At 38.4% G+C, this 25,256-nt stretch overlaps 1 protein-coding gene across 1 annotated transcript in view; it reads left to right on the top strand.

Annotated features, from left to right (window-relative positions):
* MALRD1 (MAM and LDL receptor class A domain containing 1) overlaps positions 1-25,256 on the top strand; it is a 600,618-nt gene that overhangs the window by 476,257 nt on the left and 99,105 nt on the right. The window contains exons 35-36 of the mRNA XM_047755391.1: positions 11,945-12,208; positions 21,313-21,438. Coding sequence (XP_047611347.1) covers positions 11,945-12,208; positions 21,313-21,438 — 390 coding nt within the window. The remainder of the gene's footprint in view (positions 1-11,944; positions 12,209-21,312; positions 21,439-25,256) is intronic.

Raw genomic sequence — 25,256 nt, 5'->3', positions numbered from 1 at the left:
GACAGGTGTATTCTCTTGAATGCAAATTATTTAAAGATGGAAATATTTGTCTGTTTGCATCATCTATGTCATTTATATCATCTTCAGTGATATATTCTATGTGCCTAGAAGAGTCCTCTTATATAGTAGATACTCAATAAAGATGTGCTATGAATAGAAAAATAAATGTATTAAATGAATAGATGAATAAGTAAAAAGTCATCAACTGAATTTATACGGTACCTTCCTTCACTACCGCCAATGAATTCTGCCTCCCGTCTTGTTCTCAAATCCTTGCTTGGGGAAAAGACACAGAGACAGAGACAGAGATTAGTTAATTGTCCAACAGATTCTGCGTGGCTCTATTGAGTGCTAGAAAAATAACAACTTGGCTAAAATTTTTAAGACTTGAGGCTAAATTATGACTGTGCCACTAAAGGCTTGTATGATTTTAAGAAAGTAATTTAAACTCCTTAGACCATGTTTCATCATCAGGAAACTGAAATAGACAATCTCTTAAGTCCCTTTCGAGTCTGCTTTTTTCTGCTCATATGGGACTGGCCTTGTAAAAGAGGACCAGGAATGACGTAGAAAGGGAGAGAGAGAGAGAATGAGGAAGCAATTCAAAGGGGTCCAGGGCTTAAAGCAGAAATGTCACTGCAGGAAGACACAGAAGACCTCTCACTCCTTGCGAATTTGTGAATTTAAGTCTGCTCTTCATTTAGTCAAAGTTTGTCGAGAATCTGCTTGTGCTGCCTTGACCTTAGATTGAAAGGACGTATATATATTCCTATAATATTATCACCAGCTCTCCAGGAGTTTATAGTCTCAGGGAATATTGGGATATTGAGGCATACTTGGAAGTTTAAAATAGTATATTGTGTATTTCAAACTCTCTCAGCTCTAAGAACTGTGGTTCTGAGATGATTTCATTTGACGTGAAGGCAATATCAAGTGCACAGAAGTAGGTTATTGAGCCGTCCATCAATATTCATGAGGAATATTCAGTGGTGGGCTGGTACCTAGCCTCACGGGGGGAAGAAAGCCCTGACATGAATGTAGCCTTTCCCTGCTTCCTTTGTGTCAGTACCACCACCCCACCCCACCACCACCCCCGCCCCCAGTTGCTTTCAGGTTGCCAGTGTGACATCACCGAAGGTGGATCTGGGGAGGAGAGCACACAGTCAGCTCTAGTGAAACAATATAACAGCTGTAGCACACACCAAGTCAGGCTCAGAGGAAGGAGCCTCAGGGCTCGTGGCTCCCTTCCTCCCAGCTGGACAGAGGACTGAAAATGAAGGCTGTGGTTCAAGGCAAAGAATGAGCCTGTCTACTTAGCGTAATGGATCCAGAATATTGCTAATGAAAACTTATCCCATACTAAGATTATTTGTACCATATGTAAGAGTTGATTTGGAGGAAAAAAAAAAAAAACCCTCAAAGGAGTTCCCTTGGGGCACAGCTTGGGTTGCTGCTGTGGCGCAGGTTCAACCTAGCCCGAGAAATTTCACATGCTGTGGTCATGGCCCTCCCATCCCCTCAAAAAAAGAAAAAAAAAACCCTCAAGAACTCTTGGGAATGAATAACAATAAAGAGAGGTCATCAATTTTTTAATGCCTTTTATTTTTTTCTAAATATCCAATTTGAAACCAGGATTTTTATGTCTTCATTTTCTTACACCCAACATAAGTCAGGCAGCAAATTCTATAGATTTTGCATTCTACTGCTCAAACTCTTGTTCAAGTTGTTCTTTTTTTTTTTTTTTTATTCTTTTTCAGAGCCACACTCACGGTATATGTAGGGATCAAATCGGAGCTACAGCTGCTGGCCTACACCACGGCCACAGCAACACAGGATCCAAGCCATGTCTGTGACCTACACCACAGCTCACAGCAATGCCAGATCCTTAACCCACTGAGAGAAGCCAGGGATCAAATCCATAACCTCATGGTTCCTAGTCAGATTTGTTTCTGCTGCACCACAATGGGAACTCCAAGTCCTTTTTTTTTTTTTAATTTTTAAATTAAAAAAAACATTTTTTTCATTCTATGGCTGCACCTTGGCATGTGGAAGTTCCTGGGCCAGGAATTGAATCTGAGTCACAGCTGCAGCGTATGCAGCAGCTGCAGCAACCCTAGATCCTTTAACCCACTTCTCTGGGCCAGGCATCTAACCCACACTTCCCCACTGCAGTCAGATTCTTAACCCACTGCACCACAGCAGGAACTCCCCAGGCCTTCTTATTACTCATCAGAATCTCTATTATGGCTGATTTACTCACACACATAGAACTAGCCTATTAATCTTCTAGCCCAGAAAAATAGACCTTGCATTTTTCTTATTCACAAGCAACAGAATCTGACTAGGCAGAAAATAAGTTTATTGAAAGAACATTGGATCACTCTAACAATTCAATGTAAAACTAAGAATTGAAGACAGGAACTTGCATGGGAAGCGAGTAAGAATGACTAAATCAGAGGGTAAAACTGCCTGTTTCCACCCCCTGTGAATAGTTCCTTCAGATCTGCATTATCCCCCGGCCATTACTATACCAGCATTAGGAATATTCTCTAATCGTCCGCTTGTCACTCCCTCAAAAGAGCTGGTGGGAAGCATACTATTGACTAAACCCACGTCATATATCCACACTTCAATCTTCTGAGTTACTTGTACATTTCTAATTTCCTTATCTCCATCTCTAGGTGATGTTCATTCCTCTTCTTTTTTCCTAAATCACAATCAAGCTTGAATATTCTGCAACCATGCAGACCCATTTATAAAGCTGACCAGCAACAATAAATTCTCTATTTATACTCTAGTGGTGAGAGAGGAATTGAAATGGAGACTAATCAAAATACACACGTTCACATCCGTTCTAAAGAAGAAGAAGGATTCTTAGAGGCTCTCACTTGCCTACTTAATACATCTCATCCTTCATTCCAGTTTGTTTCCTATCTCTCTGATTCTGGTGATGAAATGATCCCTTAAAAACAGGACCTCTTGCCTTTCTCTGGTCCTGTCCCATACCCTCTCTCTCACCTCATTGACTGTAAACTCGCTGCTTCTCTGGCTAGGACTGCCCTGCCCTTTATCTCCTCTTGAGTAAATCCTTTTCCACTTTCAAGAGCAGAGCAAAAGCCACCTTCTTCTTAAGATTCCCCACAGGAGGCCAAACTCTGTTCCAAGTGGTCTTAGCCTTAAGTTTACAGCTCTCTGTAATATATCTTACATGGTGTTTAGTGATATGTGTTGCTTGTTTTCTGTCATTTTCAGATCCCTTACATTCAGAAACCCTCCATGCCCTTATCTTGTTTTTCTTAAAAAAAAAAAAAAAAATTCATGAGAATAAGTCATCTTTAACTTTAGGTTGAATGAGGAAAATGTAGATTTGAAGTAAGCGTTCGATAGAGTAGATACTCATTTTATATCAGAAGTGATAATCATACTCATTGCAGGGAAAGGATTTAAAACCTGGTTTAATGCATGGGTCATTTTTATAATTTTGATTCAGTTAGTGATTCATGGGCCTAATTTTAAAACAAAGAGTGATGAATGTACAAAAAAGTAAAGGGAAATGATTATCATTCAAGCCTGACTCACTTATTAGCTTATAGTATGATTAGCTTTTACATTCATTATTGCAGGTCTTGCAGCCCTCACGGTTTGTCAAATGATGGGATAATTCCTCTTTATTCCTGGAAGGGGCATTAGATAAGAAGGAAAAAACACAAGAACCAGAAAATGGCATTAAAAGCTAATGCCAAGCAGGCCTGTGGGAGTAAGATCTGGATTCCCTCTTAATGACATTTGGGGAAGCTTGTCTCTTGTGCTGTGAGGTGGTTCTTAACTTGGTTTCCTGCTGACCTTCGGGCTTGAAGGAATTTTGTTGAATTACGGGGAAGAAATCCAAATGACAACCATGGGAAAATCAGTCTCAGTAGGAACCACACTCCATTAGCCTGGGTTTGACAAGTGCTTCCTATTGAATCTGATGATAAACCACAGTTCACATTCCCAACACTCTGTCTTAAAGGTGAATGCTTTTAGGGAGTTCCCATCGTTACACAGTGGAAACGAATCTGACTAGGAACCACGAGGTTGCAGGTTCGATCCCTGGCCTCGTTCAGTGGGTTAAGGATCCAGCGTTGCTGTGAGCTGTGATGTGGGTCACGTACATGGCTTGGATCTGATGGTGCTGTGTCTGTGGTATAGCCTGGCAGCTGTAGCTCCGATTGGACCCCTAGCCTGGGAACTTCCAAATGCCATGGGTGAGGCCCTAAAAAGCAGGGGGTGTGGGGGGGAAGCTGAATGCTTTTATAGGAATGATGATGTTTACCATGTAACTATATATCTATAACTATATATATATATATATATATATATATACACACAAACCACGCACACACACACACACACACACACATATATATGTTTATTTGGATATCCATAGTATATAAATACATATGTATATTTTTAAGTAAAATATAGTATGATTTAGTCGTTTCTCTGACATACAGTCATTTTTGAAAACTATCATACTTTGCTGAGCCTTTTCTTTTCACTCATAAACAGTCAGCGGGCCAAATGTTTTTACCAGGCCAAGTGTGGCTGAGGGATTCTGGGTGTTTGTCAGTTGCCAAGGTCAATCAGGCCCTGTTTTCTTCTCTTGGGCTATTAGAGTGTTCTTCTATTATGGATTACCTGATTCCCTGGAACACATATGTTGTTATCTGGAAAACATCCAGACTTTATGAAAACCAGCTTGTTTATTTGTTGCCTAAGAAATTGAGTAGGAAAGTGACACTGCTTCACTAAAAAAATCTGTTTTAAGAAAAGATTTTTTTTCTTTTTTTTTTTCTTTTTTTTTTTTTTTTGCCTTTTTGTCCTTTTAGGGCCACACCCAAGGCATACAGAGTTTCCCAGGCTAGGGGTCTAATCAAAGTTGTAACTGCTGGCCTACACCAGAGCCACAGCAACTCAGGATCTGAGCCACATCTGCGACCTACACCACAGCTCATGGCAACACCAGATCCTTAACCCACTGAGAGAGGCCAGGGATCAAACCCTAAACCTCATGGTTTCTAGTTGGATTTGTTTCCGCTGCGCCATGACAGGAACGCCAAGATTTTTTTCTTAAAAAGCAAGTGGCTTCAATAGAAGGACCAGTTTTTCTAATAGCATCTTATTGACATGTGAGAACATTTCACCCAGAAAAGATGGGTTATTCTTTGTGGAAACTGTTGAAAATGAGAAAATAAAACACCAAAAAAAAATAATTTTCTTGGCTTAACCAAGAGTAAATAAATGGGTTTACATATAGGACTTATTTTCACTAATATAAACTTTTCAAAATGGAAAGCATAAGGTTAGAAGAATATCCAGCTTTTGGTAAAAAAGGGTACAAAGGAATGACTGGTCCATGTCTGGTCTTCTCTGCTAAATGGAGCAGATGACTGATCAATTAAGAGGTCAGTTCAAGTCCTAAAACATCCAACACTTTGCCCTTTCTGCTCCTTCTAGTTGTAATGTAATTAGCGTAATGTTAGGCTTGCCTGCCATAGGTTTCCCCATGGTCAAGAGAACTCAATACACTTAAAATAATTATTTTAAATTCTTTTATTAGAAAGGCAAAGGTTAGTCTTAAAACTATGTGATTTTAAAAATAATAATGCATTCCCATTGTAGCACAGCGGAAATGAATCTGACTAGGAACCATGAGGTTGCAGGTTCGATCCCTGGCCTCACTCAGTGGGTCAAGGATCTGGCGTTGCTGTGAGCTATGGTGTAGGGCGCAGACGCGGCTCAGATCCTGCATTGCTCTGGCTCTGGCATAGGCCGGCGGCTACAGTTCCGATTGGACCCCTAGCCTAGGAACCTCCATATACTGTGGGTGCAGCCCTAAAAAAAAAAAAAGAATAATAGTAATAATAATGCAATTGTGTAGAAACTCCAAACTTTAGGTAAATCTACTTGTTCATATCCCTCAAAAGTTAATATATAAGTTAAGCATAGCTGTATATATTTATCTTTGTCTTTAGTGCCACTGCCTTGTTCCCTGAAAGTTACGATATCAGAGACACTTTCTCTAGTTGGGCCATGGAGGAAGTTAAGACTGTATGGCTGGGATATTTCTGAAAAACCATCATAGAATTCTGTTTCACTCCTGAGTGGTCTTCACTACTGCCCAGCTTGCTATCTCCATCTCAGGGTCTGCCTTTCTCTCCTTTGACCTTCCTGAAATGTGGAGAAGAGGTATTCCCCAAGTGTGTGTGAAATTTGGCAATATTTCCCCACAGACAGATTGCTTAAGACTTTTAGATTTCCTTCAATTGTATATATTTGCGGTGTGTGATGGAGAGAGAGCTCTCACTCTCCACCCAAGCCTTCCACACTGAAACAAATAATCACTGATGGGTGCCAAAACACCCACTCAGACTTTCTGCAAGTGAAAACCTTCCCACTCACAGGGATGACAACAGCAGTCTCTTTCCTGGCCCCATCCCAGCTGGCAAAGGGTACAAAACAGTCCTAAGTGACATTTGCATTATTTCCCCTGCAGTTTTAGACTTTATGGGGAGAACATAGTGAGGCTGACTCAGGACTCAGTTACTGAATAAACCACAGGGCAGTGGACCTAGTCTTGTAAGGGCAGCAGGTGTAATCATGTAAGGCATTGAAGAACCATTTTTGAGCAGGATTCTTTCTTTGGGAAATGTATATTGGAAGCCATGTGAAACATGGATTTAAAAGGAAATGTATTTAAAAATATTGGCCCTGAAGTTAGAAGGCGAGAGTTCAACATTTGGGGAATTCTACGATTATTAAATAAAGTTGCCATTAATACAGGATAGAGCTATCAGTGAACAATAGCATTAAATTAGGGCAAATACGTAACCTGGTCCAACACCGCTGTAACAGAGGCCACACCAGCACCGGGAACTATGGTATAGCCCCATCTGGAGATGATAAAAGAGGAATGTATCTCTTTTCCGCTAGGTTCTCTCTGGATTCCAGGCCTCATGACAAGAAAGAAATGACCGGCAACTGCTCTAACATTTCATATCTTTTTATGTATGTTTCCACATTCACATACGTTTTAGATTATTTGAGGTTATATGAAGGCAGAAAATACTTCATTGATGCAATTTCAGACACTTGCAGTGGTATCACTATTTAGAGTTAGGAAGGAATTTGCTATTCTCGTGGCACATACTGATGTTAAGTAAAAATGATGACTCTTTGGGGTCTCTTAAATATGTTCTGCTTCTTCAGCGCTTGATCCTTCCCTGGTATGGAAAATATATCCTTGATTTTCTTTGGCGTCTGCAGCCTCTGTGTGCTCAGGGAGAGAGAGGAAGCTCTGGGAACAGGGACTTCACCCTCCACCACCACCTCAGGTTTCCTCTCTCCGAGGATGCCCATCCACTGCCCAGTCTCTTCCCTCCAAACTTACCATCACCAGCCAAGAGCTTCATGGTTTCAAATAAGCTTCCTCTGTGTGTGCACGTATGCACACATGCGCATGCACACGGTGCTTGCATAAAGGTACACATGTGCATATATCAGTGCATGGAGTATGTCTGTATCACGTTTGAATGGGTCAGCTCCTTTGTATCTTTAGCTTTAGTCCTGACCAGCTGTCACCATTCACTTTGAAAGGAAAGATCCCTTTCTATTTGGCCTCTCTTTTCAGATACTTAGCAGCTTCTACATGGACTCAACTTCTGCAAGCTTTTAGAGTTCCTTTACTTTGGGCTCTTTGGTCACACTTTCGGCTTTTCTCTTTTGTGTGTCCTTTCCAACCAGCCACACGAGCCCTCCTGATTCCTTATGTTCCCTCCATGTTCCCCACACCTCTCTGTTAACACCGGACTCTTTTCTTTAGTCTAAACTGAAGTCACATTCCAGCTCTCCAGGCCTATTTAAGCTATTAGATATTGAAATTAAATAAAAGGTCAAAATGATTACCTGATGACTCCACCTTAGAGATAAATATTTTTTTATTAAACTATAGTGGATTTACAATGTTGTGCCAATTTCTGCTGTTCAGCAGCAGTGACCCAGTCGGGTACATCCATCCATCCATCCATTCGCTTTCTTACATTATCATGGTCTATGCCAAGAGACTGGGTATAGTTCCCTGTGCCATGCAGTAGGACCTCATTGCTTTCCCATTCTAAATGTAATAGTTTGCATCTACTAACCCCAAACTCCTTCCCCCTCCCCCTTGGCAACCACAAGTCTGTTCTCTAAATCTGAGTTTATTTCTCTTTTGTAGGTAAGTATTTTTAATTTTCAAAGAAACAAGTATTGTATACTTTATGAAGGGACTTATGAAAATATAAAACTAAATTACAATTCAAAATAATCTTAAACCAAGAGGTCTGAGGAATTGAAATTTTAAAAAATTATCATCTTTTCCCCTCCTGTAGCTTTTTGTGGTATTTTGGAATGTTGTTGAGGAAGTACTTGCCAGAGACACATAACTACCAATTTGTAACTGATTGTTATATTTTACAATGAGAATTTTACCACTGATATTATTGATTATGACAAGATTTGGGTAAGAGTTTAATTCCTGCTCCTGAAAACTGAAGTTCCTTGTGCGTATTTTTTTTATTCCCTTTCAAAATAAGCAATCAACTTTGCTTTTCACTAAACATATTATTCACAAAGATAAAAATCCATCAGATTTTCCTTGGGCACTTTAGGCTTTTACTGAACTTATATGAAATTCATGAGACTGTTTCATTGCGTTTTGCTATAAATTATCAGTATGAAATGTTTATTGCTCTAAAAAAGATATTTCAACTGCTGCCCAAACTTAAGTGAACAATGAAACGCAGCATCCTGTAGAAGAAAAAAGAAATACCCGTAATGTCAGAAGTTGTACCTATCTGCGTGTAGCACAAAATGAAATAGAATATGGTAATTAGAGGAATGTCTTGTTTCCTGGGAAACCAGTGTGGAAATGGAAGAGTTAGTTGACAAAGCCAGTTCCTAAACCCCTTTATCCCAGGTGGGCTTTTTTCTTAAATATTTTCCTTTTCCCTCTCCTAAGAATTATTATAAAACAAAAAGCACACTTATTCTTATACATTTATATGCTCTATTGTTTGCAAAAGTCCTTTATGTAAAATCTCGTAAAACTTCAGAATTGGTTGGTAAAACCCATCGCATACATGTGACTGAAAGATAGCTTTAGTTACTAAATTGCACATGTACATTCAAATACATCAGAAAGTTATATTTTGAAAAAGCTCTCAGGTTTCTATTTCTGAATCTACCCTACTTTTTGTGGTATGTTAAATCGGTGGAAATAGTCGATGTCAATACATTCTTTAGTTTATCCATTTTGGTTATTTAACTTCGTATGAATTATCAAGGAGAGTAAGATTACTAAGGAAATACCTTTTAAATTCATCAATTTAAGAAATATTTATTGAACATATACTGCCTCTGCCTCATGCCATTAGCTCTGTGTGGCATTAATATGTCACTGTATTATCACAGGGAGATTAAAACTCCAGCTCTGATGTGGAATATTCAAACTCAATGTGAAATCACAGCTCTAAGCAAAAAAAAAAAAAAAAAAGAAAAAAAAAAGAAAAAAAAAAAGAAAAAGAAACACCTGGTAAAGATGTTACAATGATGTGACTATAATTTCTTAATAGCATTTACTATGGCTTTGACTGTGGAATTTTTCTATTGGTTTCAGAATCACCTTTCTCGAAACTAACTTGAATACAAATCTCCTATACCCCAAAGCAGCACTTCCTAACCTATTTTCTCTCCAAATGCATGAGAACTAACATGCATGTGCTTGTCATGCTACATGGACAGTAGACACAAGAGAGCAGTGATGCACGGACAATTTATGGATGATCACTACAAATCCACACACATAATTTCCACCAAAAAAGTATATTGGATGGGATACAAGTGATCTTGGTAGAAAAACTGAGACAGTACAAGACAGAATCCACTGTAGATTGTATAAGCCCACCAGGTTTCTTGTAAAGAAGGACTTGGAACAAGTGACTCTGAATATCTTCTGGTATAAATAATTCTAGAATTTAATAAAATTGCTACCCTCAGATAAAAGAGAGAATTTTATTTTTACACATCTAATATAATAGAAAAATATAAAGGAGCACACACACAACTCATTTGGAATAGGAGGAGAAGCTTGTCTTGAAATAAAAACATGCTTCTCTTTCATGTTTTTTCAGAAAAGATCAGTACCTTAGCTTAGCTAAGTAATAGGTATATTCCTAAAGTTGGTTCTAGAATTTTATCACATGCAAAAAGTTTATTCAATCTTTTCAACCTTGAGTTGAGATTCAACCTTAACATGAGTTCATAAAGATAAAAGTTTAGTCCTTAAAATATTTGAGAAAAAATTAAAGTAAGGATGTCTGCCCTTTCTTAAAGATGAGATTAATCTAATTAAAAAATGAAAAGAAACTATTTATTTGACTTTTGTTAGTTACATGTCCATATCTATCTATCTAACAAGAAGATACATATCTATAGTTATAAAAAGTTATATTTTATCTATATAGTTATAAAAATTTTAAACCAATTTACTTTCTTAGTTGAATTCATAATATTTACATCAGAACACTGCAATTATGTGTGCTCTGACCTTAGGAAGTTCAGTAAGAACATGATACTAATGTCAGGATACATTTTCTCATTTGTAATGTCTCATTTTCATGGACAAAGATTCCCACAGATATATGACTTTCATCACAGTTTGAAACTAAAGATGTTCTGGATATATCACCACTGCTGAGTGAGTGATGAGGGAAAGGAACTTTTAAGTTTCATTTCTAAAATGAATTCACACCACCATCTTTATGCATACAACAAACCATTCTTATATAATCCATGTATAATAAAAGTTTAAAATAAAGAACACAAAATAAACTCTTCCTGAATTTGCCTCCACTACTATCTATTTTCTTTCACCTTAATATACTGATAAGCCCATCAATATCTATTACAAAGAATATATGAAGTATAAGTTATCATGTGAAACTATTCCACAGCAATGATTTAAGTCAACACTTAAAGCATGAGCAAAGAGTGTTGACTTGCTGCTGTTTCTAGAGGTCAGAGAATATCTGTGAATATACAAGATTCCACCAATTTGCTGGAATATTATTAGTGGAAGTACAAGAACACTCTTTACTCACCGTTTAAGTGTTGACTTAAACCATTGCTGTGGAATAATTTCACATGATAACGTTTCATCAAGTTTACATTGGATCTTTGGACACTAACAATTTATGAATCTCAGTATTCTCATCTGTAAAATGGGTTGGTTGGGTGTGAACCATATTTTCTTGAAGAATTCCACTAGTTCAATATCTTGGCTTAAACTATGATTTCATCTGCACTTTGGATATGTCTGCACATGGTCCTTGAAATGGAATCAAGACCCAAGAACAATGAGAGATCAGTGTGACAAAACCATAGCAGACCTTACTTCTGTACTCAGCCCTCCCCAAGGTCTCAGGAGCCAAATTCCCCAAGCAGAGGCCACTCAAAAACAGTTTAAAAACTGTGTACTGATATAATGACATAATGCCAATTTTCTTAAATTCCAAAGTGGTGACTGCAACTTTGCAAAATACCTAATTTACTGTATAAAAATATCTTTACTCCTCAAGGAAAATCTGACAAATTTAAGAACATGAACCAAAATTTCCTCTTTAATATGAAAGTGTCATCTTTCATGACAAGCCCTTTATAAGACTGTTGTTTCTGAGGTTAAAATAAGGCTTATTCTCTGATCATGTTGCCATGTTTTGTTAGCGTTCATATTATTCCTACTTGGAAATGAATTAAAGTCACTAAATGTTTCATGTTTATGCAAGAATGAAAGTATCATGTTTCAACACTAGGCAGAGAAACAAGTCCTCAAACGTGAACATGACCTGACTTCTTGTCTTTTTAGGTCCTGTCCCTATACAGCCGTCACCATGTGAAGCTGATCAATTTTCTTGTATCTACACACTCCAGTGTGTCCCCCTCTCAGGGAAGTGTAATGGACAGGAAGATTGCCTGGATGGATCTGATGAAATGGATTGTTCCCTTGACCCCCCACCTCAGCTCTGTGGTCAGATGGAGTTCCCGTGCTCCACCACCGAGTGTATCCCATCCCTCCTGCTGTGTGACAGCGTGCCTGACTGTCGCTTTAACGAAGATGAATCTGGCTGCTGTAAGTTGTTTTCATTCACTCAGTGTGCTCGGGAAGAAATGCTCTTCAGAAACGATAGAGAGAGCTTGAAAGGTAGAACAGAGTTCTCCAGAGTCTTACCATGATCCCATCATCAACAGCATAGTTGCTTGTGTTATGTTGCTAAACAAAGCAGACAATCCTTGCTTAGCATTTCTGGAAACATTTTGTGTATAGTCACACTCATCTCTGTTAAACTGCTCTGATTTCCTTTTTTATTTACATCTGGGTCATTCAGACAGAGGGTGCTTTTAGGCATCTGTTATCTTTTTAACAAATAGTTGTGGGAATGAATTGAAGATGTGTGTCATTTCTTCCCACCATAAATGTTCATGAATATGGCTCAAGCAAATGGGAAGTTATCCATTTTAGTGAAGAGATGTAGTTAGGGGTTGGACCTGGACAACTTCCCGGGTGGATGTTATCTCACTGAGAATTCCTGCAATAGTAAATCTGTAGGGTTTGACCTCATCCTCATCACTTGCTCCCTGTACAGCCTTGGGAAAGTTGTTTGAGTCCGTTTAACCATCCATGTAGTACTTACCCTACAGGGCTGTGAGGATTTGAGAGAATGCATGGAAAATTCTGAGTCCTGAATTCAACAGCTTCTGTCTTTATTATAATTAGCCTATGTCAGGTAGGGAAGGAAGAGTGTTAATTAAGTAATTATACAAATTATACAACTCCTTAAGGTGAGCACATAATCATGGTAGAGTCAAAGCATCACTAATATTTTTATGTCAATTTATTTAGTTATTTATGTTAAAGTATAGTTGATTTGCAGCATTGTGCCAATTTCTGCTATATAACATAGTGACCTAGTTATACATGTGTATACATTTTTTTCTCATATTATCTTCCATCATGTCCCATGCCAAGAGATTGGATATAGTTCCCTGGGCTGTACAGTAGGACCCCATTGCTTATCCATTCCAAATGTAATAGTTTGCATCTACTAACCCCAAACTCCCCCTCCATTCCTCTCCCTCCTCCCCCTTGGCAACCTCAAGTCTGTTTTCTATGTCTGTGAGTCTGTTTCTGTTTTGTAGATAGATTCATTTGTGTCATATTTTAGATGCAATGTATAAGTCATATCACATGGTATTTGTCTTTCTCTTTCTGATTTACTTCCTTAATATGAGAATCTCTGTTTGCTTCCATGTTGTTGCAAATGCTATTGTTTCATTCTTCTTTATGGCTGAGTAATATTAAATTGTATATAGGTACCATATCTTCTTAATCCATTCATCTATCAATGTACTTTTAGGTTGTTTCCATATCTTGGCTATTTGTGAGTAGTGCTGCAGTGAACATAGGGGTGCATGTATCTTTTCGAATGAAAGTTTTGTCTGGTTATATGCCCAGGAGTGGAATTGCTGGATCATGTGGTAGTTCTATATTTAGCTTTCTGAGGAACCTCCATACTGTTTAATTATTTGTTTGCTTTATTTCACATGATATCATACTGTATTATAAATTTAGGCAAGGGCTGTAATGACAGAGCTCCATAAGCCATATGTTGGTGGCCACTTATTTTTGAGAGGGCGTGCTAAAAATCAGTTCAGAATGTAACTGTAAGAGAGGAATATTGGCAGAAATAGAAGGCTATTTCAGTGCCCTGTTTTGTGTGGGCATCCAGAATTATGGTAACTATTGGAAAAGGTATGAAAATGAATGAAGGAAAAGGAAGATGGTTTTTGGATGTTTAAAGTTTTTGACCTTAAATCAGTGACCTTCTTCTGCTAGTGTAGGTGTAGAGATTGGTTTTCTGTCTCCTTCTGATTTCCTACATAGACTTTCTGTAATAAAGCCAGTTCGTAAGGTCTTATACTATTTTCTTAGGGACCAGTTAAAAAAAAAATGGAGGTGAGTGAGGAAAAGGAAGCCTTATTCCTGTTCCCATTAAGGCTCTCATGGAATTTGGCAGATAGAAAACAGATTTAGGAGTTCCCGTCATGGCGCAGTGGTTAACGAATCCGACTAGGAAGCATGAGGTTGCGGGTTCGGTCCCTGCCCTTGCTCAGTGGGTTAACGATCCGGCGTTGCCGTGAGCTGTGGTGTAGGTTGCAGACGCGGCTCGGATCCCGCGTTGCTGTGGCTCTGGCATAGGCCGGTGGCTGCAGCTCTGATTCGACCCCTAGCCTGGGAACCTCCATATGCCGCGGGAGCGGCCCAAGAAATAGCAACAGCAACAACAACAACTACAACGACAAAAAGACAAAAAAAAAAAAAAAAGAAAACAGATTTAGTTCAATGTAGTCATGTGATATTGGATTTCAAATAACAATGCCATTTAAAGGGATACATAGGAAAGTCCTGTGTCCTTATGCTTTTAGATGTATGTTGGAAAATTGGTGTCCGATGAGACAGTAATATATGGAGTTGTACTCCTAAAGGGAAATAATTCCACATTAGGAATACACTGGTATCAGGAAGGACTGCTTCTCTCCATCTCTAAAATACTTATTGAGTTATGATTCTGGAGGTAAAATTGTGTGAAAATAAACTGGACAAAATGCTAGTGCAGAATTACAGAATAAAAGCATCCCATGGTGACAATTTACCAAACAATTGAAAGCATAACACTTTAGATTTAGAGTGGATTTTATAAACTCTCATTCATTCATTCACTCACAAACTTCCGTTAAGGATATAATTTATGCCACACAGTGTATTTGGGCATTGTTGATACAGATGGATATGGTGCAAGCTTGAGTTATTAGATAGAGTACATATTACTGAAGGACATTAGTAAGTGAAAGTTGGGAATACCATGTGATAAATTCTGTGACAGAGATAAACTGAATGGGTTTTTTTTTTGTTGTTGTTGTTGTTGTTTTTGTTTGTTTTCTAGGGCTGCACCTGCAGCATATGGAGGTTCCCAAGCTAGGGTTCTAATCAGAGCTGTTGCCGCAGGCCTACGCCAGAGCCACAGCACTGCAAGATCCCAGCCGTGTCTGTGACCTATGCCACAGCTCACAGCAATGCTGGATCCTTAACCCACTGAGCGAGGCCAGGGATCGAACCCGCAACCTCATGGTTCCTAGTCTGATTCGTTTCTGCTGCACCACGACGGGAACTCCATAAACTGGGTGTTTTTGAAAACATAGGGTATGCACTAACTATGGTACTAGGAAGTTTATAAACTTAAGAAAAGTGATTGAAGAGCCAAAATTGGAAAGATAAGTAGTCATTAGGCAAGTAAAGTAGAGATACTTGATTCCAGTGAAGAATGTTCCAAGAATAGAGAAAAAGTTGTTTGATTGAAACATACTTTTTACAAATAGAGTTTGTAGTGAGAAATGTAGAAATAATTCGGGAGGGATAAGCAGGCACTAGGTCTTGAAGGGTCCACCTCACTCACTCTGCCTGTGATATAAAAGTGTTTATGTGGTACATGGAAAGAACTGGATTAAGGACTGGGGCTGGTTAGGAGATGTTAGTGTTGAAATACAAAGGGACTGATTAGACTGATGGCATAATATAAAGATTATGAGTAGATTGAAGAGCCATTCGAGTGAAGAGGAAGAGAAAGTAATGAAGAATAGCTTCCAAATTTCTGATCCAGGCAAGAAGACAGCTCATCTACCATTTCTTGAGCTGGGAATAATAGGAGGAAAAGGACCTTTTAGGGCAAGAAAGTGACTTCATTTTTAACCATGTTACATTTATGATATCTCTGGCACATCCACATGAAAATGTTAAGAATATGTTTAGAAACAGGTGTCTGGAGCTCAGGAAAGAGATAAAGCAATATATATAAAGACCCATAGCCAACAGCATATAAGCCTTGGATGTAAAAGGGATAATGTAGAGAGGGAAAAAGATAAGTTGGCAGACAGAACCCTAAGGACCACCTAAAGGACAGGTAAGTAAAATAAGACATTCAGAGACACTGAGCTGTGGTCATAGACATAGGAGGACAACCAAAGGAGAGTGCTATGGAGTCCCTGTTGTGGCTCAGCAGGTGAAGAACCTGACATAGTATCTGTGAGGATGCAGGTTCCATCCCTGGCATCACTCAGTGGGTTAAGGATCCAGCATTGCCACAAGCTGTGGCATAGGTTGTAGATGTGGCATTGCTGTGGCTGTGGTGTAGGCCTCAGCTGCCTCTCTGATTCGACCCCTTGCCCAGAAACTTCCATATGCCACAGATGTGGCTGTAAAAAAAAAAAAAAAAAGAGACAGAGAGAGAGAGAGAGAGCCTTTCAGAGGGTATTCACAGGTTCAAGTGTTTCTGAGAGATCGCATAAGACTAGGACAAAAAAATTACAGACTGGGGAAAAGTAAAAAGTGGTTGCTGGTGACCTTTGGGGGAGGCCATGCTAGAGGGTGGGAGGGAAGAACTGTGAAGTCCATCTTCTGTGGAGAAGATGGAAAGTGATAGAGAAACCAGCTCGAGAAAACTTAATCAAGAAGTCAGCATTCACAGGGGGATGGCGGCCAAAATAAGAGGTGTGGTTATTCAGTTTGTTTGTTTGGTGAGTCTTGCCCATGTTTCAGTGTTGCAGGATTAGAATTCTGAGAAGGTGGCAATTTTATGTAGGAAAATCAATAGCAATTGACATTTGAGGGCCTTTCATTCTTGCATCCTATGGTGCTTCTCTGTGGCAGGATAAAGATCATCCTGCACATTTCACAGCTCCTAGCAGAAGTCTTCCTCAGTTTATTCAACATGAAAATCATAGGATTAAGTCTGTTATACAGAGATATTGGAAAATTAAGTGATTAATATGGTAAAGTGCATAATCCAAACGTAATAAATTATGATCCTTTCTCCTTTAAATTGTCTTTATAGTTTTATTAAAATTATTTAAACTATATTTCAGGAAGAGTAGTGACTGATTTTGGTTCAAGGATAGAGTACCTATCTGTCCTATTCTGTGCCAGGTGGGAACATGCCTCAGAGGGCTTCGTAGCCTTCTTTCTCGTGGTGTAAGACTGTAGTTCCTCTGCTGTTAGAAACGGCAATCTGGAGTTCCCGCTGTGGCTGAGTGGGTTAAGACTGACTCGTATCCTTGAGAATGTAAGTTCAATCCCTGGCCTTACTCAGTGGGTTAAGGATCCAGTGTTGCCAAATTTGTGGCGTAGGTCACAGATGTGCCTCGGATCTGGGTTTGCCGTGGCTGAGGCGTAGGTCTCAGCTGAGCTCTGATTCGACCCCTAGCCTGGGAACTTTCACAGGCCTCAGGTGCAGCCCTAAAAAGGAAAAAAAAAAATGTTAATCTGTGCTCCATGCATGAGTTTTCACTTTAAGAGTAAATGGATATATATCTGTAGTCATACCCGCTTTACTTCTATGTATGTTTCTTATGGAGCAACTATAACTCTCAAAAAGGATTTTTCTCTAGGGAAGTGACTCCAATGACCCATTCATGAGTTGTTTATCTTCAACGTATCATCTACCTGAGGGAATGAGCTAAAAGCCGTAAAACGCTCTATGCTACTTTGCTTTTTTTCAGTTGGAAAGAGTATCAACTGCTAGGATGATGACAGGTTGAAATAAGTATTTTTATAGACGTTAAACCATAATGTTTGAAAGGGAATGTGGCAAAAGTAAATATTGTCCTGGGAAGCTTTTGAAAGCTGAGTTCCCTGTAAACTTGATGTATAGCTTATTTAGATTAATTTGGGGAAATGTCTTTGGTGTATATATTAAAAATGGAGGAGAATGAGAAAGTAATGAAAGTAATGATTCAATTTGTTTTCCTACATCCAATCCTACAGAGGTGTCAATGCATATTAGTTGCAAACATAATTTATTTTCCACCTACTACTTTTCAAAGGAAGTGAATATCCATTAACTTTAATGTTGTACCATTTAAGATGCCACAGAAACTAAGATTTTATTTTCAAATTTCACCAAGTAAAAGAGCTATTTTTAACTATCTCAACTGTAAACATTCTATAGAAAGGTAAGAAAACTTTTTGCAAATTGAAACCATGTGTTTTCTTATATGTTTTTCTAGTGTGTTTCAGTGTTATTTGGGCCAGAGTTGAGCGTTTATACCACTTATGAGTTAGAGTTCTTCATTATAAAGTCAACTTGAAAATAAGCTATCAGTCACACTGGAAACCAGGTTAAAATATATGGATGGGAAGTTCCCATTGTGGCTCAGCAGGATACAAACCCGGCTAGTATCCACAAGGATGCGGGTTTGACCCCTGGCCCCGCTCAGTCGGTTAAGGATCCGGCCCAGCGTTGCCATGAGCTGTGCAGGTCTCAGACAAGGCTCGGATCCTGCATTGCTGTGGCTGTAGTGTAGGCCAGCAGCTACAACTACAACTCAACCCCTAGCCTGGGAACTTCCATATGCTGGGGATGTGGCCATAAAAAGCAAAAAGAAAAAAAGAAAAAGTATATGGATCCATTAGTATTTCTGGGAAGAAGTTCCAAAATAATGCTCTAAAAGTGGATGAGCGTCATCTTTGTAAACAAATGTCACCGTAGTACCTTGTTTAAAACCTTAAAGCTATCGTCTTAGGATCTCTTGGCCCCTTGCAATGCCAACAGTGATTAAAAAAAGAAGTATGACATGGACACACGTGGACATATAGATGCATGTATGTATTCATACATTCATTTGCTACAAACATCTGTTCATGTTATAAGAATTGGAAAATTATTCTATTTCCTGCTTTACTTGGTTTGGAATATCATTTGTCTTGTCAATGTGTACCCCAAAATTATATAACCCTTATGGAAAAGTTTAAATATCATCTCTTCTCTTGAAATCATAGCTGCTTCTACAATCTGGTTTCAGCCCCATTTTTCAGCATTGTCTGTACTATCGCTTTACACAAACTCCCCAGTCCAAGGCAAACTGCTTTACTCACTGTTCCAATATCAACGTAATTGATTCTCAACCTATAGACTTGATTCCCACTCTGCTAGATGGCTTTGCTCTGGAAACACAAAAATTCAAAACACGTCTCAGGGAGTTCCCGTCATGGCGCAGTGGTTAACGAATCCGACTAGGAACCATGAGGTTGCGGGTTCGGTCCCTGCCCTTGCTCAGTGGGTTAACGATCTGGCGTTGCCGTGAGCTGTGGTGTAGGTTGCAGATGCGGCTCGGATCCCGCGTTGCTGTGGCTCTGGCGTAGGCCGGTGGCTACAGCTCCGATTCAACCCCTAGCCTGGGAACCTCCATATGCCGCGGGAGCAGCCCAAGAAATAGCAACAACAACAACAACAAAAGAAAGACAAAAGACAAAAAAAAAAACAAAACACGTCTCAGGACTCCACTTTTACTTTTAGCCTTTGCAGACTTCCTCACGCTAAAGGAATCTCTTTGTTTTTGCAATACTTGTCTGTACCAGTGCTTTTCCAACTATGTTTGGCCTTGTGGCTTTTCTTTTATTATGATTTTGAGCCATAATCATTCTTGTATCATTATATTAGTTTTCTTTCTATCTATGTTTTGGTAACTCTTTTTTTTATGATTTTTTATTTTTTTCCATTACAGGTGGTTTACAGTGTTGTGTCAATTTTCTACTGTACAGCAAGGTGACCCAGTCACACATACATGTATACATTCTTTTTTCTCACATTCTCATGCTCCATCATAAGTGACTAGACATAGTTCCCAGTGCTACACAGCAGGATTTTTATTTCCATCCTGCCCTCTCCAATGGAAATGCTAAGCATGGTGTCTTACATATAGTAGCAGCTCAATAATATTTATTGAAGTGAATTAATGTTCTGGCGCCTCAGGAAGAATTGCTCAGTGAAAAGTATCACTTCAGTTCTTCAGACCTATCACTTCTAGTCAAGGGAAACATATACTCTGAAAAAAACATTTTTCTGTTCCACTAGAATATCAATTCTACTAGGCAGTTCTCAAACTAGTCTTTGTCAATAACCTATTATAACTCAAATAAACAACTCCTTCAAACCCATAAGTATATTTCAAAAAAAGAAAAAAAATTGTGGAGTTCCCATTGTGGCTCAGCACTAAGGAACTCAACCATGAAGATGTGAGTTTGATCCCTGGCCTCGTTTAGAGGGTTGAGGAGCTGGCATTGCCGTGAGTGGCCGTGTGGGTGTGGCCCTAAAAAGACAAAAATTAAAAAAAAAAATTGTGGCATAACCGACAAAATCTGTTCCAGACTCATACATTTAGGGATATTTATTCCTGAATTTTCTAAATTATTTGTTTAGCTTGAAAAGTTTGAACTTACTCTAGTATATATGACTCACCCAATCAATATTTTAAAAAATTTTGGCAACAGGTTTGGGTTAAAATATTCAAATAAGATATGGTATATGAAACCACTGGGTAAATCAGAAAAAAGCAGAGCCATTCTTGTTGAACTTGGGATAAGCACCAGAAAGCCCTGGCCGTTCACTGCTGCCTTCCACATATCTCTGTAGAATCCTAGGACTCAAAGGAACAGGAACAATCAGTACCATTATCATTGAGTGCCTTTGACAAGATGATGCAGTAGTTTTATGCTTTGACACATTCCCTCTACGCCAAACACACAGCAATGCTGGATAGAAGCAGTATCTCATAAAAAACTCAGCGACATGATCAGTATAGGCCTGGACCAAACCAGAGTGGAAGCAGGCCTGCTGGTTTCCAGGTTCTGAAGCAAACAACAGACTAGAGATGCATGACACCAGCTTGGAATGAAGGATTCTGGTTCAGCCCTAACCTGTAAATGAAGTCTAGAACCACCCCCTGCCTTACAGGAAGCTGTAATTCAGAAGAGAAGAGAGCAAGGGGGAGGTACACAAGGGGCTGAACCTGCACCACGGCAGTACCCGAGCCGCCGCACTGACAACACCAGGTCCCCAACCTGCTGAGCCACCGGGGAACTCCCAAAGCACGATATATATATATATATATACACATACATGTATAATGCTACATCAAGTACAACTGGGAGATGATTCTGATGAAAAAGGTTTTTGAAGAAAGTTTTAATTTAATAAATTTCAATTTCACCAACTTGTCTTCATCAAGAACTCATAAATAGTTTAAATATAGAGGTAGGAAAATAAGGGGTGAAACAATAAACTCATTATTTTATTAGAAGAAATTCATTTTTTAAAAGGTGATAATTATTGTTCTTTTTTTCAGCCAACGAGAGCTGCTCTGATGGAGCTTTGATGTGTACCTCTTCTAATAGCTGTGTCCCAGTTCACCAGCGCTGTGATGGCTTGGTTGACTGCATGGATTTCCAACTTGATGAGTCCAGCTGCTTAGGTACTGTATATCCATTAAAGCATTCTTTGCAGTATAAGTCAGTAACTTAACCTACACACAATAAAAATATTAAAAGTCAAAATTCTAAATAATGGCAAGCATGGAATCATTGAATTACTGTTATTGATTTGGGGCAAGAGGAAGAATATTAACATTAATTGGCTACATTTAAAAAAGTATGTGTGTATAATGAACTCATGCTTATGCTGTAATAACAATGCTCATGAAATAAAAATAGAACACCTAATTTTAATTTAATATAATATAAATTAAGATTATTAGTAGTTAATAATCTCTTCTATGCAAATTGCTGGTTCTGATAATAAGGAAAACAGCAAAATCTAATATGTTATTAATTAATTAATTAATTTTTTTTTTTGTCTTTTTGCTATTTCTTGGGCCGCTCCCGCGGCATATGGAGGTTCCCAGGCTAGGGGTCGAATCGGAGCTGTAGCCACCGGCCTACGCCAGAGCCACAGCAACGTTAATTTTTTTAAATTGTAATTTTTCTTACTTCTTCACAGGAGTTCCCTATTTTGCATGATCTAGTCATGTTTAAAAGTCAATTTATTAAACTTCAGACTAACTTTTAAATGTTTTCCTTTCTTCTGACCCTAGAACATTTATAAAAACCTGATCAAGTGTTTTGTGATTATGCTTTTATCAAAACTGCTTTCATGTTCTCTAATTTATTGCATCAATTGTTAACATCTCTCCTGAGTAATTGAATTTTTATTTGATGCAGGAGATATGTAAAATAAAAGATAGAGGCCATGTAAATGTCACAACTAAAAGGTAGTATAAATTGGTGAAAAAAGATATATTCAATCATATTTTCTAAATAAATTGGAGATATTTCATATTAAAACTACTAAAGAATATATTCTTTGTATCTTTCAAGACAGAAGACCACTCTGAGATAAGTGAAAAAAGCAAAAGCATGATAATTATCAAATCATAGTGCAAAAATATCTTATTTTTTTATGCTGCTAAACATGAGTACTTGTACAGCACTGAATTTTGTGAGTACAAAGGGAAATCGAAGTGAGCAAATTGATCCTATAAAATACACAAACGTGAATTTTCTTTGGCATTATTTCTCTACCAGGCATGCTTCTACATCAGATTAGATACCGAAAAGGGACTACTCTTACTCTCTTCGGAGAGTTAGAAAAATATTAATGAGATAATTCCATCCTTTGAAACTATTAAGACACAGCACTTATGTCCAGGACCCAAGTTTATTTCCATAAAAGTGAGATTTTCCTCGGGGTAGTCTTACATAAGAGTAAGTGCATTGTAACATGTCACAGTTCATTGTCTGCTTTGGCATCCTCTGCCTTTAGAAATACAGTCAGAAAAACAGAAGACCTGTCATTCCTACGGCATGAGAGCCAATGTGTAGGTGTGATGTAGGTACATGTGCATTGTCCATCGTTTCAGTCACTCACCAGCAGAATTTGGAGAGAGCCAGGGTAATAGTTCCTCTACAAAGTAAACGTCCTATTGCTACAACTTTTGGGTTAGAGTGAAATAAAGAACTAGTGAAACAGCTTCCAGAAATAAAATCTGTATTACTTTATTTGTACTCTATATTTTCTGTGCTTTTTAGTTTGTCAGTCCAATATGATAAAGTCAATGGTCCTGTTTTTACGAATGCCTTTAAGTCTCATCCTAAAATGTATCCGTGCATGTTACACCTTCCTGTTTCTTCCCAAACACCATATTCTCTGAAGGTCAGCATTTCATAGACTTTTATGAGCCTGGTCTTTACAGCATCCAATAATCCTCCCAGTGGTCATGCAACAGATGGCGAGCATCTGGTCTCCCTTCAATTCAAGATTTAAGTCTTTAACAAAAGCATCAAGCTCAGGTACTGCATGAGTGTTGCAAGTTAAGTATATTTCAACGAGTCCTGTCTGTTCCCAGGTTACATTAGAGAGATGTATTATTTTCAAGTTTGGGTTGCTTATGCAACAGAAAATTATTGAACGGAATATATATGACAATTTAGAGTGAATGTCTTTTTCCTGTCACCTTCAGTAGCAGAGGTTAATCATTCATGTTAAGGCGAAGTTATGATGATAATAATCATTGTTGGAAGAGTAGTTAGGGAAAGGACCTAAAATGTAAAATTATAGGATGAGGTGGTATTAATTTAATATGTGAATAACAATAATAAAGCTTAATAAACTTTCAGAAGATTTTGAAAACCAAATCAAACCATGATACAAAAACTTCTCATTACAAGTACTGTGAAGCTATGTCAAGTTTCTGAAATATAGTTAATCCCTCCTATAGTCCCTGTGCTGGGATTTCATGATAAAGAAAACAGTCTGCCCGCTAGGAATTTGATTTGTTGCGCAAGCTTCTGGTGAATTTATAATCCAGAGATTCCAAAACTATGTGCAGTTTGTCGTATATATGTATATTTAATCCATGACAGGGTGTAAATACCATACAATTCAAAAGGTTCTATGATCCCATAATATCAAGAAATGTAAGAGGTGATAGACATTCTGAACTAAATAGCAAATCATTTCACATTTTTAGATTAACAGGCTCTGAAGTGAGAGGACCAGCATTTAGTTCAGTCTCTGCTGCTCCCTTGCTATGCACTTGAGCAAATTATATCAGTAAGTGCGTTTCTTTCTCTGTAAAAAGAGAGGAAGTACAGGATCTCCCACATAATGCGTTGAGGATCAAACGGGACAGTCTCTGACATAGAGCACGTCTTCAGTAAGCAGCAGGTGAGATGGTGATCATGATGGCAGAAGAGGGAAAATAAAGGAAGAGGGGAATTTGGAGAGAGCAGTGGAAATAGAAATTAGGTTTCATGGTAAGCCCAAAGAACCCCCAGATATAAAGAGAGGGATGAAAATAATCATTTAATACTTTATACATATCATTTACTGGTATAAAACATTATAAATAATTTTATCCTCCCAGCAGCCCTATAAAAAGTGTCATCCCCACTTTGGACATAAAGAACCTTATCCCTAACGTGTCTAGCCTAATGACAATGTATAACTCATTAACTAAGCCAGGTATCACGGAGAGAAGGCCAGGAGTCGCATGATTATCAGTCCTCCCAACAATCCACCGTGAAACAGCCATCATTTCACTAGTCTCCATACAACTGAGAAGGAAAACTATGCATATATATATAGACAAATTATATATATACACACACACACAAAATGTATATATAAAATATGTATGTATATATGTGTATTTGCCTAGTTGCAAATTATTTACATTTAAGCTTAAAAGTTACTTTTGTTTTTGCACTTATCACTTGTCCGGCTTATATGCATTCTCCTGCTTGTCCAGAGTTATGTACCAGAGGGGGACTGAACATGAATCCTTTCCATAATGATATTTCCATGTGGTCAGTTGTGAATTGTGTTGTCTTTCAGACACGTGGTCGTAATAACCAACTCAAGAGGCTATAAGGGAGTCAGATGTTAATAGTGCTAATTCTAATATGGCCCTTATGGACTTCTAGGTCCCAACTACTTATTTATCTACTGAAAGTATTTAGTCTCTTCACACTAAACTAGTGTATCCATGTCTCTCCCCTTTCCATTTCCTCTCTGCTGTAAGCTGTGTTGAGTAAATTAAGGATGAAAATATTTGTACTGTGTCTTTCCATCTTCTGGTTCAAGAACCTGGGTCTAAGGCAGAAACCTAGAAAAACCTCTCGCAGAGATAATCTGCAAGCCTTCTGTCCACCCAAATACCAGGATTCACTCTCTATTCCAGATGATGCCTGTGTTCTTTCTACTATGCTTCACCATCCCTTGGGAGAAGATACA

The sequence above is a fragment of the Phacochoerus africanus genome, chromosome 12, assembly GCF_016906955.1.
Source record: "Phacochoerus africanus isolate WHEZ1 chromosome 12, ROS_Pafr_v1, whole genome shotgun sequence".
In the NCBI taxonomy this organism is placed as follows: Eukaryota; Metazoa; Chordata; class Mammalia; order Artiodactyla; family Suidae; genus Phacochoerus; species Phacochoerus africanus.
This window is presented reverse-complemented; position numbering and strand designations above follow the sequence as displayed.